The sequence below is a fragment of the Bidens hawaiensis genome, unplaced genomic scaffold (assembly GCF_021521415.1).
Source record: "Bidens hawaiensis isolate Kalapana, Puna unplaced genomic scaffold, B.hawaiensis_p1.1 tig00009570_1, whole genome shotgun sequence".
NCBI classification, from domain to species: Eukaryota; Viridiplantae; Streptophyta; class Magnoliopsida; order Asterales; family Asteraceae; genus Bidens; species Bidens hawaiensis.
In genome coordinates, this window is record NW_027491715.1 from 470,573 (window position 1) to 486,209 (window position 15,637).

Here is a 15,637-nt window from a genome sequence, read left to right on the forward strand (position 1 = left end):
GGAAGATTTGAAAGATCTTGTTTTGGTTAACATCAAGTTGTTTGTTTTAGAAAGATTGATTAATTTGGATTAATGGATCGTCTATTTGATTGTTTTGATATTGGATTGGAAAGTTGAATTTGTGACTTGTATTTTTCAGTTTGAAACATATTTTTTTTAATGTTACTTTTATTTAATTTCGAGCCAAATCGAGTCGAGCCGAGCTGGCTTGAGTTAAAATCGAGCCAAGCCTGAGCTCAAATTTCCAGCTCGATGTGATTTTCGAGTTCTAGCTGAGCCAGCTCGATTGAACTTTGAGCTCGAGCTCGAGCTGGCCCTGGCTCGGGCTCAGCTCGGCTCGGCTCGTGAACTGGCCTAATTGGAATTCAAATTTTTTACTTTAACAATAACTTTTGTTGCATAATTTTACCCACGTCTATGTTATTAAGATATGGGTATATCTTTTTCGTTGTACTAACAAAACGTATTATATAAATATGGACATTTGGGTAAAATATATATATAATTAGGGACGCTGACTAAACATGGTATATGTGTAGTTTTTTGAGATAATTAAGTTTATAATTTGCATAAGTTATTTTTTTCAAATTAAGTTTATTCAGTCACTTCTATATCATACCTTTAGTAAGAAATTATTATGTCTGGTGAACGAGTCAACATGACCCATTACTCTTTTATTAAAATATAAATAAATTAAGTGTTATTATACGAAATTAGTTTTTGTTTTCCGGTAACTACACCCTTCTAATAATATTTAAGCCCCTAAATCATTAAAACACGTAGGCATGATATTATTAAATCTTAAAAAAAGTGAGAATAAAGTTATGGACCTTAATCACAAATACAAAAATATTGTTTTAAGTAATAGATATTTTTCGTTAAGTAAATGATATTTTAATAGAAAATAAAAGTTAAATGGTTGTCTAGGTGACTTTCTTTGTTTAGTAAGAGAGGTGGTGAAACAAATTTTTTTAAGATATTTTAATTCACTATGCAATACAGTAGGTAGATTTATTTCAAAAAAAACAAACGTATTACCTATGAATGAATAGTGTGGACCGTAAATTATAGTTTGCCGCAACCATCATTCGTACAATTAACTCTTTGTATAAACGAATCCTGATTTTTATGTACAAAGCTAATCACTTATGAGTTATGGCCTTTTAATCTCATAGTTTTTCATCCACATAGCTAAAAACTCTTAATATAAACTATGATCTATGAAGTCCATTTCAATATATTGCGGTGGTAAGACGTCTAAGTTTTTCAATGGAAATCCAGGTTCAATCCTCACAAATAACACTTTGAATGAGCATGTGTGGCTCAATGAAGCAAGATTGTGATATTTGTAATCTCCAGTTTGATCATGAGAACGTTCGGGTTTTACCACAAGTGAGCCTTCGGGCGAGTGGGTTTTTCCCGAAACTGGAGATAACCTGGAGACGCTTAAGGTCTCTGTATGACTGACCGGGTCAGGCCAGCTAGTGGTGACATTTTACCATTGGATTACCCGTACGAAGTACCTAAACAAATCTATGTTTGTGGCCGTTAAAAGTGTCTATTTAACTTTCCCTTTATTATAACTAACTACTAAAAGTAAATTTCACAATTTGCACATTCAATTTTCATAAACCCATTCTCCCTACTATTTATTTCTTTCCTTATCAAGAACAAGCTCAACCCATGATCCAATCAAAGGGTTAACCTGCAAATAACAACCATAGTTGACTTTGACTTCTTTTTAACTAAAAACAGTGATAATAATAACATCAAGTAAAAAACAAGAAAAAGGAGACCCCCACATCTGAAATTAAAAACCATGAAACCTGCAACTCTGCAAGCAAGAACAATAACAAGAACAAGGGTTTGAGTAAGAAGAAGATGAATATATCAAATCTAACAGTGTTGCTGTGTGTCATCTGGGCTGTTACACTTCTCTATGGTGAAAAGTTTGCATTTTGGATACCTTCTTACTGGACTTGCCCATGGCCGGTAATTAATTTCATCCATCAACTATATATTTTCTTGAATCGTTACTTAAAATTTCTTGATATTTTCTTGATTTAAAGTATGCATCTTGATATGATCTTGATTCTTGTATGGTAGATTTGGGTAACTCAAATAGTAAATTTATATAAATTAACTAACTTTTTTTAACTTTATATGGGATATTAGTATAAGTTTACCATTCAAGATTTGAGTTCAAAATATTCTTACTGGACCTGCTCATGGCCGGTAATTAATTTCAACTGGCAACTATTTTCTTGAATCTTTACCTCAAGTTTCTTGATTTAAAGATTGCACCTTTATATGATTTTGATTCTTGGATGGTAGATTTGGGTAACCCATATAGTAAATTTATATAAATTAAATAACTTTTTTAACTTCAAATGTGATTTTTTTATAAGTTTGGAATTCAAGATTTGAGTTCAAAATCTTGGGAATGTTATAAGTTTACCCATTTATTATTATTATTATTATTATTATTATTATTATTATTATTATTATTATTATTATTATTTTATTTTATTTTTAATTTTTTAATTTTTTTTTACCAATTTGACCCACTTATTGCATTTGGAGATATCTTAATTTTGACTTGAGTATTAATTTTTCTTTACAAATTGTTGATTTTTGTTGATATCAAGGTGTTCTTGAACTTGCTAGGTTTTTGTTACATACAGTTTACAGTTATGGCAGTTATTGTATATGCTTTAAGCTCCTGGATCTGTTTAATTTGTTGTAACTGTTTTGCAAAGATTTTTCCACATGGATAATTTTGATATGACTTTTGGTTTTTATTCTATTTTTAGGAAAGTGGGATGGATGATCTTAGCTTAATTTTATAGTGACATGAATTTAACTGGATTTCCATTTTTAGGCATTAGCTATAGCTTGATAAGACAAAGTTAAATATGGAAATAAGTCAATAACACATATTCCTACAAAGGAGGAAGTTAGATGTGACAAAGTGTTGGAACCAAATTAGGAAATTCGTGCGAGTGTTGCACAATGGTAGCTGATCATATGTTATGACATAGGTTTATATAATATTCACCAGTGGATCACTTGAGAGATTGAGGGTTAACAAAGAAAAATCTTGTGTGAACCGTTTAGGCTATGTGTAGTGGAGGGGCTACAAAATTGGGCGTTTTGCTCTATGTGGCGCCCAGTCAGCAAAGGGCGTGTTTTTGTTTTAGGGGTGTAATGGTGTTGTAGCCTAATATATATATATATATATATATATATATATATATATATATATATACACCACACACAAACAATTATAATAATAATAATACACAAGGTGAAGCACAACGACGATAATTCATCGCCCCCCTACCACCACCACCACCACCCACATTTCGCCCCTTTGTGTCTCCGGGAGGCGCGGTGTTACATGGTTCTTAATGGTTAAAAGTTACACATCAATTTCTAGAAATACTATTTTGGGTTATTCTTTAACCAAATTCAACCACATGCATACAATAAACTTTGTTAGATTCGGAATTATAACACTTCAAACAAGTAGCATAATTTACTATAGTTGGGTCAAAATCAGAGCCCCGAGACTTTTCTTGTTGAACCGTTATATATATGTCCAGTTAAAAAAATGGCACAATTTGTTCCTCTTAAAAAATGTCACCAAGCACAGTTTCTCAAAATGTATGAACATCACAACTGTAACTGTTTAAAGTTTAAACTTATTCAAATTTAGTTCGAACAAATGTTCTTTTATAGTTGCTTAAGATTATTGGCTTCTTGAGCTCTATCTTTGACACAAATGCAAACCGATGTCTACATCTTTATTTAAACGAACTCATTTTCTCATTGGTATGTTTAGATGGATACAACCAACAATCCTAGTGATTATGTGAAAATTGCAGTGATAGCCGATCCACAGGTACTCATCATTTCAAGAACAGAATCTATAACTTACTTCTTTCTCCGTTGTGTTTAACATAATTCCCCTGTTCTTAACAGCTCATGGATAGAACATCACTTAATCTAGCTCCCAAATCATTAACTCTGGAGATTGTACAATTCTATACCGACATCTACATGCGCCGAGCGATGCTGGCATCCGTTATGCCTTTTAAACCTGATATGGTCCTGTTTTTGGGTGATTATTTTGATGGAGGCCCGGTTCTTTCTGATGATGAGTAAGACCAAAAGGATATATTTTTTCTTGTAAAGATTTCAACTTTATGATGTTAAAAATCATTTTTTTTTGTTGGGTGTGACAGGTGGCAGGATTCTTTGAATCGTTTTAGGCATATTTTTGACATTAAGAATCTTGAAAGAGTTACAAATAATCGAGTATACTTCATTTCAGGAAACCATGATATTGGTTATGCAGCATATTACTCTCACAAGCCTGAGGTATATTTATGTTTTCATATGATAATATTGCATTATTTTAAGATGTAACGCGATTTATAACTTGTTTTCGATGTCTTTTGAATTAAATAAAGGTTATCACCCGCTATGAAAAGGTGTTTGGTTCAAGAAACTATCACTTTGGAGCCGGGGAAGTTGAATTTGTTGCTGTCGATGCTCAGACACTAGATGGTAAATAAGTTCAGTTATTAAACTTCATTTTTTTTTATTGTAAAAATAAAAATAGAAAATGGTGATTATGTGTTATCCACAGGTCAATCACAACAATACCAGACCTCTGCTTCATGGACTTTTGTTAACAATGTGTCTAGGGGTATGTCACACTCGTTTGCACGTTTATCTACTTTGCATTTTTTTATATTTTTTTGTGTAATAAATTACTAATAATATGGTTAAATTATATAGATTCTGTCTTACCTCCAAGGGTGTTATTAACTCATATACCACTCTATAGACCTGACTGGACTTCTTGCGGTTCCAAACGTTCATCACCGATTATAAATCAGGTTATAAGTAATAATATTGTTAAAGTTTATATAGATTCTCTTTACTCAAATTAACCTCATTTTTTCATGTTTCAGAGAATTTCTCGGGCTACCGGTTATAATGAAATCATGTAGCTTCCTCATACTCTCTCCTTATTCTATTTTTTTTTTAAGTTAAGGATCAATTTTAAAAACATGACACTGATGCAGGTATCAGAATTATGTTACAGAAGAAACAACAAACAAACTACTGGACTCCATCAAACCCGTATGTTTTCTCTTTATTCCTGTTAAATCTGAATCTTGATTGATGGAAACTGTGTAAATAAACTAGTTGAGGGTATAAATGTAAATTGGCAGGTACTTGTGTTGTCGGGTCATGATCATGATCAGTGTACCGTTACTCATATAGCCAAACACGGGGCTGTAGTAGAGGTAATGTATGTTCTAATCTTTGTATGCACATTTTTTTTCTGGATTTTTGTTAAGTTTTGTGTTTTATTTTTATTTATTGATATTGTGTAGCATACTCTCGGGACGATTAGCTGGCAACAGGGAAACTTGTATCCATCTTTTATGTTACTAACTGCAAGTAAAGTTACAACTTCAAATGCATCTGATGCCGTATCGACTCGTTTGTGTTTACTTCCTGCACAGACTTTCATTTATATGTGGTAAAATACACTCAGTCACTTATATATATGATAACATACACACACATGACTTACACATCTGTAGATTACATAAATGAAATTTGTTCATAGTTTTTTTTTTTTTTTTAAATTCATGAAAGACAAATAAAATTGCATTTCTATCATGCACTTTTTTTATTCAAAAATTTTGTAAGATATAAAAAAAATGAATGGTTAAAAATTTGTTTATTTTGTATACAAATACATCTCTTTGGTTACTCTTGTTATCTGGTGAAAATTTCAGGTATATCTTGTTATTTGTGGTTACTCTGGTTGCGATTCTTGTATGGCCAACGAACGGGTTGAACATCAACCTACATATTGGTGAAAACGCGCGTAACATTCTCGGCATTTTCAAAAGTAACATTAAAGAAAAAGATGAAGATGAAAACTGTGAATATGAAATGGTTTGGGACGCAGAAGGAACAATGCATTTAATTAAAAAACCCTTAAAGACTGTTCCTTCACATTCAACCGAGAGGGTAGAAAGGTAATATTCTTAAAAAAAGTATAAACCCAATATCAGCTTGTGGTAAAAATTGTGTTTGATTTTTGTTTTTTGTGTTTTGTGTTTCAGAGGTAATGCTACGATGCGGTTAGCAGCTAAAAAACAGTTAACACAAGAGGTTAATGTTTCAATGCCACAAGATGCAGTTGGTCAACCGGGACCCGATGCCGGTTCAAGATTGGGAGCGGTTAAAACCAACAGATCAAATGTTAGATTTGTAATCAGGAGGTTGGTTCGGGTTTTGCAAGTGTTATCGGTTGTTGCTGCAGTTAATGTGCCAATTTATATAATGTTGCTGTTCGCTGATTGGATCGATAAATGATGTTAGAAGGTTGACATATTATAAAGTCTGACATGTAATGATGTGTTGTAGAACTGTTGTTCTAATTTTAAATGAAAATGTACTAATGTAGATTCTTGCATTTATAATGTGACAAAATCATTTTAATACCCAATTTTTTGTTATCTGGCATGGACTTTTGGCATTTAAAATGTTACAAATTATAATACACAATTTTTTTATGTTATCTGTCATGGACTTTTGCATTTAATATGTTACAAAATCTTATTAATGTTCATTTTTATGTTATCAGTCATGGACTTTTGCATTTAAAATGATACAAAATCATATTAATGCACAATTTTATTTTATCTGTCATGGACTTTTGCATTTAATACACAAAATTGAATAAAAAAAAATAACATCCAAGTCAGTAAAGATATATATTTTTTTTTCTGAATTTTCATCATACATTTTGGATAATAAAAAGATCTACAGATCTTAAACAAACAAAAGATGTTAATACTACAACTTTCCTCTCAAGCAACCAACTTGATGTCAAACTCTTCAACCGAGCATTGTTCCTTGGCGTCCAAGATTCCGGTCCACGTAAAAAAGATTCCAACTTTTCTCTCAAAAACCCAAAAGGGTAACTTTCTTTGATAAGAAAAATCAAAAAAACCGAAAGAACGATAGTAAATGTGTAACCGAGACCATGATAAACTGGACAAAGGAGAGCAGGAAAAAACTGTATCGGTAGCAGGTCTAAAAAAGTTATTTTAGGCATATATGTATGCGTGTTTAATAAAACACAAAAAAGGAGAACGCGTGCTAATCGTCTCCTTGGATGTACCAACGTACGAGCATGGTGGCACAACGACGAAGAATATATATACGAGCCCGTTGTTGTTTGACCAATGAAGCACACTTTCTTGTAATGCCATTATTATTTCTCTTTAAATGACTAACTTTAAATGCCATGATAAAAGGTTGGATATATTGATGAGTTTGAAAGTGAGAACAAGTATTTATAGACAACTGTCAACCTGCACTTGTACTGTACAAGTTGTGTTAAAGATGAAGTAAAATTAAAATATATTGATGTTGTAATAGTGACAAAACAATTAGGAACATGGTTGTCTGCTTATATGCATTGACTAGCAGGCAAATATGTTATATTAAATATTATCATGGTTTAGGAGGTTGTGTCATTGGAACATAATCCTTAAATTATGTAGATTAGAATCTGAAGCATCAAGCCAGCCACTTTGGAGTCTGGAGTGAATCTTGATCTGATTATGTGTTATTGGTAGATAGAGCAGCATTGGCTAACTTTGATTTGCAACATGATTTTAAGTGGTAAAATAACAAGATTTGATTCTATTTAGTAATAGGCTGGTGGTATATATTCTTACCATTTCATATAAGATCTATATGGAAATATGGGCCTTCATATGCTTAGTGTCATTTGAGTCATTGCATGTGCTTAGTGGTCTAGTGGATATGATGATTTAGGGTTATTAGATGCCTCGAACTGTCTGAGAGGTGGAGAGTTCAAATAATATAAGATGCGTGTGTAGATGGTTAACAAGAGTAACTTAGAATTATGAAACGTTCTAAAGGGTAATAGTATTCTATATAAAGAGTTATAATTGTAATAGATAACACTGTTAGATACTAATCAATATACATTTTACGTGCATTTTTGAATTGGTATCAGGGTCAAGTTTTTTTCTAACCCTAGCTGGCACCACATGTCGCGTCTTACCAATGAGACACAACCTGCAGTTCTAAACCCTTGTAAAAGGTAAAAACGCTATAGAGCAAGGAACTAGTCGCAATTGTGATACATCGTGATCTATGAGAAGATAAACGAGATGATTTATGCCGAATGATTAACTTCATTAATAATCGAATGGTTATAGATTGTTCATACATGGATGCATACATACTCGGTTAAGCTAGACCCCCTAGGTTTGCATCTCTAGGTGGCATATCATCCTAGAGAGAATCCTACAACATAACGGTATGAACAGTGTGAGTAAATAACGGTATGCATAGTACCAACTTCGTTGGCACATATTGACCAAAACAAGATTGTTCCATCCAAGATCCACCTTTGCCTCCGCCAACCACCGGATCTCGTCAAAAAGCATAAAAACAAAATTCTCTTTACATTCAAGCTACATGTTGTTCTTATTCTTAGCTTGCGGAAATATATCATACTAGTTATACATTTATCATACCTAGAAGAGAAATCTGCATTTTGTCTCCCTGGTTTATATCGTCGCGCGATGGGTTAACCACTGAAAAAGATTTTGCGAACTTTGACTCCTTGTGTTTCTCCGGCGGGTTCTTCTGACTCCTACCGTCAGTTGACTGTTGATATTTTAGTAATAATACCAACATATTAAGGGTATTTTAGTAATATTCTTCTAATAAATAACAAATATAATAATAATAATAGTAATAATAATAATATAATAATAAAAATAATAATAATAATCATCGTAGCAGCAGCTACGTTATATTAATATTAATATTAATATTGTCATTTACTAATATCAATATGTTATATTATCATAAATATTAATATGTTATATTTATATAACAACACTAGCCGCTGTAGTTCATCTTCCTAATCATCATCACCAATTCTTCTTCATCATCATCAACCTCAAACCTCAGCTCAACTTCATCATCATCAACCTCAAATCCTCAAACTCACCACCAAGTAATCCCTCTTACTCTCATCATCTTCATCATCAGTTTCATAACAATTAATCGAATCTCTCAAATCCTCAAACCCTAGATTTCATCACTCAAACCCTCAAATCTCTCAAATCCCACCACCAATCGCTTCAATATTTCAACCACCGCACCCATAAATCATTCCAATAAAAACCCCTAACCTCCGGCACCACGCCACCCCCACGGCAGCCATCGTCGCCATGGATTCCGGCCATCTCGTTTTTCCGGTCATCTCGTTTTCCGGTCACGGCAGCCACCACCACGGCACCCACGCTCGTGGCTTCATCGACCTTCTGCAACGCCACCACCACGGCATCCATGGAAGCCACCACCCCCGTCGCACTCCACCCCGTCGCAAACCCACCCCCGTCGCACCCGTTTCTCCCGTTTGATTCCGATCTACGAATTCAGAGAGAAGAATATTGATTTACATCTTAATTTTTTGGTTTTTCTATTTCAAAAAATTAATAATTATTAATTCTTGTGTCATATTTGTTGTTTTTGGATTTTTGGATGAATATTGATATTTAGATCTTAATTGTTTTGTAAATCTGGAGATGATAATAAACTTGAGATGACGAAGATATGGTGATGATGATGATGTGTTAATAAAATCTGGAGATGATGATGATGATGATGATGATGATGATGATAAACATTTAATGAAGTTATAAAGTGGTAATATATATTTCATATTATATAGTTATAAGAAATATTAGTATAGTTCAATTGGTTGGTGTTGTTTGTTGTTAAACCGTGGGTGGGGGTTCGAACCCCACCCTTTATACGATATTTTGGTATTTAGTTTTCGGATTAATTATAGGCTCAGGGGTAAAACGGTAATTTCAACGTTTTTTGGTCAGTCAACTCTTGGTCAACTGAGGACAAGGAGACAGACTGACCCGCCTAAATTTCACAGTGGTCCACAGTTCGCAAAATCTTTTTCAGGGGTTAACCCATCGCGCAACGATATAAACCAGGGAGACAAAATGCAGATTTCTCTATCTAGAAGGTATCTACATGTAATATTATTCTTTATGCATAAGAGACCTTATATAACCCTATTAGATACACGAGTTAAGTTATTGTACAATAATTCTTAACATACAAAGACGTACGTGAATTACGCTCAAGCCAAAAACAAAACGCTCAAGGCAAAAATACAAAAAACGCTCAAGAAATCCATAATACATTCAAAACGGTTTTCGTGAAGAAAAGTAAAAAATTGATCGATTAACTATCTAAATCTGTTTTATTTCAATGAACCGATGATCATTGGATATATATCGACGATTTCAAGATCTTGTGATCTGATTTCATGGATTATTTTCATAAATATAAGTATTTTTATATTCTCTCTTTTATCTCAACAATCAATATACAATTTACATATTTAGGTTTATCTAGGATATGTCTTGATTGGGCCCAATGTTTGGGCCTCAGGCCGGATGTGGTCCGGCCCATTGTGCCTGACCCAACTCATACCTGGTCCGGCCCAAAAAAAAATTTCAAGATCCGAATCTCTCTAATAGCTTTCTCCGAGTGGACTTTAGAGCCCTTTTAAGAGGTTACTTTCAAACTTGAGAAAAGCGAGATTCAATTAACATTACCCCAATGCCAGATTCAACAACGAGGTAGTAACAAAGATTAACTACACTAAAATATATTGAACTTGACACCAACTGTAATCTAGTAACCGTGTATAGTAAATTAAAATATATTTATCGTACACAACTCAGAAAAAGACCCTACTATACTCAACTTTTTTTAAATGGCAAATTTTATAAAAAGAACTAGCGGGAAACTAGCACCCCAAGGCAAACAACCAACAAAACCAAAATGCAGGTAGAAACATCAAGCAAACTATTAAAAAACCAAAATACGCAAGATCAACGCAGAGATTTAAACTACTCTTAATCTGTAGTCTTGAGAACAAGATCTTCATGCCCTCAAAATTCATTCCCAAGTCACGAGCCAACCTAATCATAGCATCAAGCTCTTTTTGTATTGTCGCATGCCGTAGGATAATCCTTAACAACATCATATGAATCATCAAAAGCCCTTCGTTACTTAACACATCATCCAATATACGATTATCAACAATCTCCGACTGTTACAATTAGGGCTGGCAATTCGTGTCTTAACAGGTAAGAAGCGACGCGCGTAACACAAATATCAAACATGAATACGGCTCGTTTAACTACTTTATATGTCATGACTACAAGACAATTTTAAGTTTTATGTATTAATAAGAGAAAATGATTGAATCTAGCCTACTAATTTCAATTATTTAAGAAAATAAAAAAATTACATACCAAACTTTTTTAATTAATAGATCTTATCACGTGTTAAATAGGTAATCCAATTGTCACTTTGTCAGCCCTAGTTACAACACAATAGGTCTTTTCTTTTTTCTTTTTTAAGTTTTAAGTTTATTACATTAAAATTGGATATAGTAAACCCATGATTTAACTAAGAAAATAAGGCACTTGCAGCTTTCTTTTTAACAAGTCACCCTCGTATTAAAACTGCTCATAAACCAACCATGGTCATTAAATCCAAATTTGAAAATATACTTATCTAAACACACAACCATCCTCAGAATTTTAAGTAAACAAAATTATGTCCTCGAGAAACAACAATATACAAGTATCGTCAATAAAAGTTGGTACACAAATACATAAAATGATAAAATTAAAGTTCTTCCAAATTATGCAAAGCTAAAACAAACTGCAACAAACTCCAAATACATCAGTTATAAACCATGTACTTAGGAGTAGCACTGAACTTCTGGTAGCCCTTGATAACCTTGTTGACTGCATCAAGAAAGTCCTTTTCAGTCACTGTCTTCCTACGGGCTCTGATTGCATACATTCCCGCCTCTGTGCACACACTTCGTATATCCGCACCTGCATATTCACAATTAATGTCATTCTAAACTTCATAACCACATAACCACTTAAGTATATAATATATAATTTCTATCTTATAATGAAATATGATTAATAAGAGATGTTACCAGTAGAGTTAGGGCAAAGACGCGCCAACAGCTCAAAACGAATGTCCCGTTCACAGTTCATTGTCCGTGTATGAATCTTGAATATTTGTGTCCTGCTTTCCATATCAGGTAACCCAAACTCCACCTTTCTATCTAATCTTCCAGGACGTAACAGTGCAGGGTCCAAAGTATCGGGTCTGAAACAAAAACAATTGAACAGGCAATCTAATTAGCTGTTGCAAAATTTTAAAAATCATCTGTTAACCCCTATAATATTATCGCATAAACATACCTATTTGTTGCCATCAGAACCTTAATATTACCACGAGCATCAAAACCATCAAGTTGATTCACAATTTCAAGCATGGTCCGTTGAACCTCATTATCACCACCAGCACCATCATCAAAACGTGCACCACCAATTGCATCCACCTCATCAAAGAAAACAATGCAAGCCTTCTTTGACCTTGCCATCTGTTATAATTAAGAGTTAGTTATTTATTGTCATACGTTACACTCAAATTCAATAATAACATAATTCAAAATTGCTAGTCGAACCTGAAATAGCTCGCGAACCATACGAGCCCCCTCACCCACATACTTCTGAACCAATTCACTTCCAATCACACGAATAAAGCACGCATCGGTTCGGTTAGCAACCGCTCTGGCTAAAAGTGTTTTGCCAGTTCCAGGTGGGCCATAGCAGAGAACACCTTTGGGTGGATCTATTCCGAGTTGAACAAATTTCTCGGGATGGAGCATAGGTAGCTCAACAACCTGCACTCGTATCAAAACAAATAAATATATATTATACAAAAGCTCAAAACTTTTTAAAAGAAGAAAGCAATTGTTACACAGCACACACCTCTCTCATCTTCTCAATTTGTTCTTTGCATCCACCAACATCATTATATGTGACATCTGGCTTTTCCTCTACCGTCATCATGGTCACACTAGGATCAATCTTGGGTGGCAACGGGATCTGAATCTGATACTTATTTCGATCAACACTGCAATGAAGAATTGAGTAACAACATTAAAGTTAACTTCTTTGAAAAAGCAAAAAAGAGAGTTAAAAACAGAAACATAAACACTGAAACTTACCCAACACGAATGCCTTCTTCAATATCAGTAGGAGAAACTTTGTCACCCAGCCCGACAACAAACTGTAAATTCATAAAAAAAAATTGAAACGCCATACAACTTTGTCTAGATATAACAAAACCTAACCAGAGTCTGAAACATGATATACCTTAGCAATTTGCTTGACGTTAATGACATATTTCGCATCTTCAGTGTTCGGATTGATAATCTTTGTGCATCTAGCCACCTGCTCGCATAAACACGACAACATTTCTTAACAAGAAACAAATAAAAATGGTTTCTTTTTTCACAAGATAGTAATATTAAGCTACGAACCTGAAGAGGCTGCTCCTCTTGCATCATCTGTTTATCCGAAACAAGATCCCACTGGCTCGGTGCAGCTAAACCAGTGTCGGATTCCTTAATACCTACCAAAGTTAACAAAGATAAATTCATAAATCACCAGCTCAGCAACAAAAATTCTATCTTTGACTAACAACATCCACAAGTGTGTAAAAATATGGCCTCAAACAACATCTAATGGTAATGTTTGCATTCGCAATAATCAGATAAACACTTGTTTAAACACTGAAACAGCATGAATAAACAACTATCAAATAACTAATCTAGCCTCCAACCTATCAAACAATTATTTTACATCACAAACCCTAACCAAAAAACAAACAGTTATAATAATAATAATAATAATAATAATAATAATAATAATAATAATAATAATAATAATAATAAGCAAACATACCACACAAATCATTGATCCTCTTAGCCATATCCTTCACATCTTTTTCAGCTTTCTTGATACTAGTAGAATAAGGCCCCAAACCCTAACAAAAACCAAATCGGACACAAATTAGCGTCATTTAATCAATATTAATCAATAAACTGGTATGAAATCTAACGAATTGATTGATAATTGAACGAATCAAGAAATTAGGGTTATTTTTTTAAAAAATAAAAAAATTGGGGGTTTTGTATTGTTTCTTACGTAGGTTTTGAGGAGAGCAATATCGTCTTCATCTAGAGGCGGAGGGTTCTTCTCGTCTCTGATCTCGTCTTCAATGTCTGTAGGCATCGTTGAGTGATGTTAATAATAATAATAATAATAATATTATTATTATTATTATTATTATTATTATTATTGCCGGAGGAGAACAAGAAGAAAGAAAGGTTTCTTGAAGAGCAAACCAAGATGAAAGAAAGAAATAAAGTGATGGGATTTATGAAGATGTGTGGGGGTATATATAATAAAAATAATAAGGAGGTTTTAAGTGTTAAATTTTAAAAATATATTGAAAATTTTAATTTTAATATTAATTTTGAGAAAAATAAGGGGTTTTAACTTTTAAGTTTAAAAGTTTAAATTAAAATTTTAATTTTCAAAGTTTAAATTTACAAATATATTATTATTATATATTATATATTTTAAGTAACTTTATCAAGATTTTAACTTTGAAACGTTGAATTATATTTTGATGAAGACAAATTAGGCTATAGAAATGTTAATATTGATGATGAGAGTTTGAGTTATAGAAGTGTTAATATGCTGATGATAAGAGGTTGGATCGTAGAAGTATATATATAGTTATGATAAAAGCATTCACATATCTTTCTTTTTATTACATCATGATAAAATTTGAGACAGGCATATAGCCTCTAGCTATAAATTCATAGTTGTATATGATCTTTCCTATTGATCATATATTTAAGATTTGAGACAGGCATATAACCTCTAGTCATAAAGCATACACAGTTTGCACGAGGCCTCAAAAGAGATGGCTTCATGTCTTCAAGGGGAGTCAAGTGATTGTTGGTTTAAATCGTGTGAAATGCAGGTGTGATAATTTTAGAAGTAGAGCATGTGTAATTTAAATAAGCCTAGAAAATTTTTATCAGGCATGTAACCTTTTCATACAAAACGAGAGTAAACGTTTTCCATTAATATTAATATAGAGAATAATTTTTCTGTTATTGTTAAATCATTAACCTTAATGAGTTGTTATCTTCATTAATTGGGAATCATTATTTTTACCTACAACTTATTTTTGTAAAACAAATTCTTATGTGGTTTATGTGATTATGTGATTATGAAACAAATTATGAATATTATCGTTTCACTTCTATTGTAAAACCAAATAGCCTTATAAACAATCCATCAAGCAAATATCACAAAACTATAAATCAGATCCAAGTCAACAGTTCAACAGATAAAAAGAAAAAAAAATACGTTCTTGAATGAATTATTATTTGAGTGGCCCCGCTCATCGAGCTTATTTTACCTCTCACAAAGCCTGAAGCCGGGTCGTTTGGGTTTAGCAATATTCATCATTTATGATATTTTAGCACATCCATTGTGATCAAATTAAAGACCTTGCAAATGTCTTTTAATCTACACTTGCTAACCTCATTTTCATCTCCAAGTAG

At 32.9% G+C, this 15,637-nt stretch overlaps 2 protein-coding genes across 2 annotated transcripts; one reads left to right on the plus strand and one right to left on the minus strand.

Annotated features, from left to right (window-relative positions):
- Nucleotides 1–1,778: 1,778 nt before the first annotated feature.
- LOC143532921 (uncharacterized protein C630.12-like) lies at nucleotides 1,779–6,558 on the plus strand. Its single transcript, XM_077027825.1, has 13 exons — nucleotides 1,779–1,992; nucleotides 3,845–3,904; nucleotides 3,985–4,163; nucleotides 4,248–4,383; nucleotides 4,476–4,572; nucleotides 4,655–4,714; nucleotides 4,807–4,907; nucleotides 4,983–5,017; nucleotides 5,097–5,154; nucleotides 5,247–5,321; nucleotides 5,412–5,560; nucleotides 5,823–6,068; nucleotides 6,156–6,558. The coding sequence occupies exons 1-13, from the start codon at nucleotides 1,882–1,884 to the stop codon at nucleotides 6,406–6,408; spliced, it is 1,560 nt and encodes a 519-aa protein (XP_076883940.1). The 5' UTR covers nucleotides 1,779–1,881; the 3' UTR covers nucleotides 6,409–6,558.
- A 5,219-nt stretch (nucleotides 6,559–11,777) lies between these two features.
- On the minus strand, nucleotides 11,778–14,338 carry LOC143532968 (26S proteasome regulatory subunit 7 homolog A-like). The gene is made up of 10 exons (XM_077027865.1): nucleotides 14,202–14,338; nucleotides 13,959–14,040; nucleotides 13,535–13,626; nucleotides 13,368–13,445; nucleotides 13,220–13,281; nucleotides 12,981–13,125; nucleotides 12,674–12,892; nucleotides 12,408–12,589; nucleotides 12,137–12,312; nucleotides 11,778–12,026 (listed from the first exon to the last, which is right to left on the minus strand). The coding sequence occupies exons 1-10, from the start codon at nucleotides 14,286–14,288 to the stop codon at nucleotides 11,869–11,871; spliced, it is 1,281 nt and encodes a 426-aa protein (XP_076883980.1). The 5' UTR covers nucleotides 14,289–14,338; the 3' UTR covers nucleotides 11,778–11,868.
- Nucleotides 14,339–15,637: the final 1,299 nt, after the last annotated feature.

Bases quoted from the DNA above. Each gene is read 5' to 3' on its own strand.
- LOC143532921 (XM_077027825.1), top strand. From the start codon at position 1,882: ATGAATATATCAAATCTAACAGTGTTGCTGTGTGTCATCTGGGCTGTT. The intron at 4,715-4,806 runs GTATGTCACACT...TAAATTATATAG, and splicing joins TGTTAACAATGTGTCTAGGG to ATTCTGTCTTACCTCCAAGG. The intron at 6,069-6,155 runs GTAATATTCTTA...TTTGTGTTTCAG, and splicing joins TCAACCGAGAGGGTAGAAAG to AGGTAATGCTACGATGCGGT.
- LOC143532968 (XM_077027865.1), bottom strand. From the start codon at position 14,288: ATGCCTACAGACATTGAAGACGAGATCAGAGACGAGAAGAACCCTCCG. The intron at 13,282-13,367 runs GTATATCATGTT...ATGAATTTACAG, and splicing joins ACGTCAAGCAAATTGCTAAG to TTTGTTGTCGGGCTGGGTGA. The intron at 13,126-13,219 runs GTAAGTTTCAGT...TCTTCATTGCAG, and splicing joins GAAGAAGGCATTCGTGTTGG to TGTTGATCGAAATAAGTATC.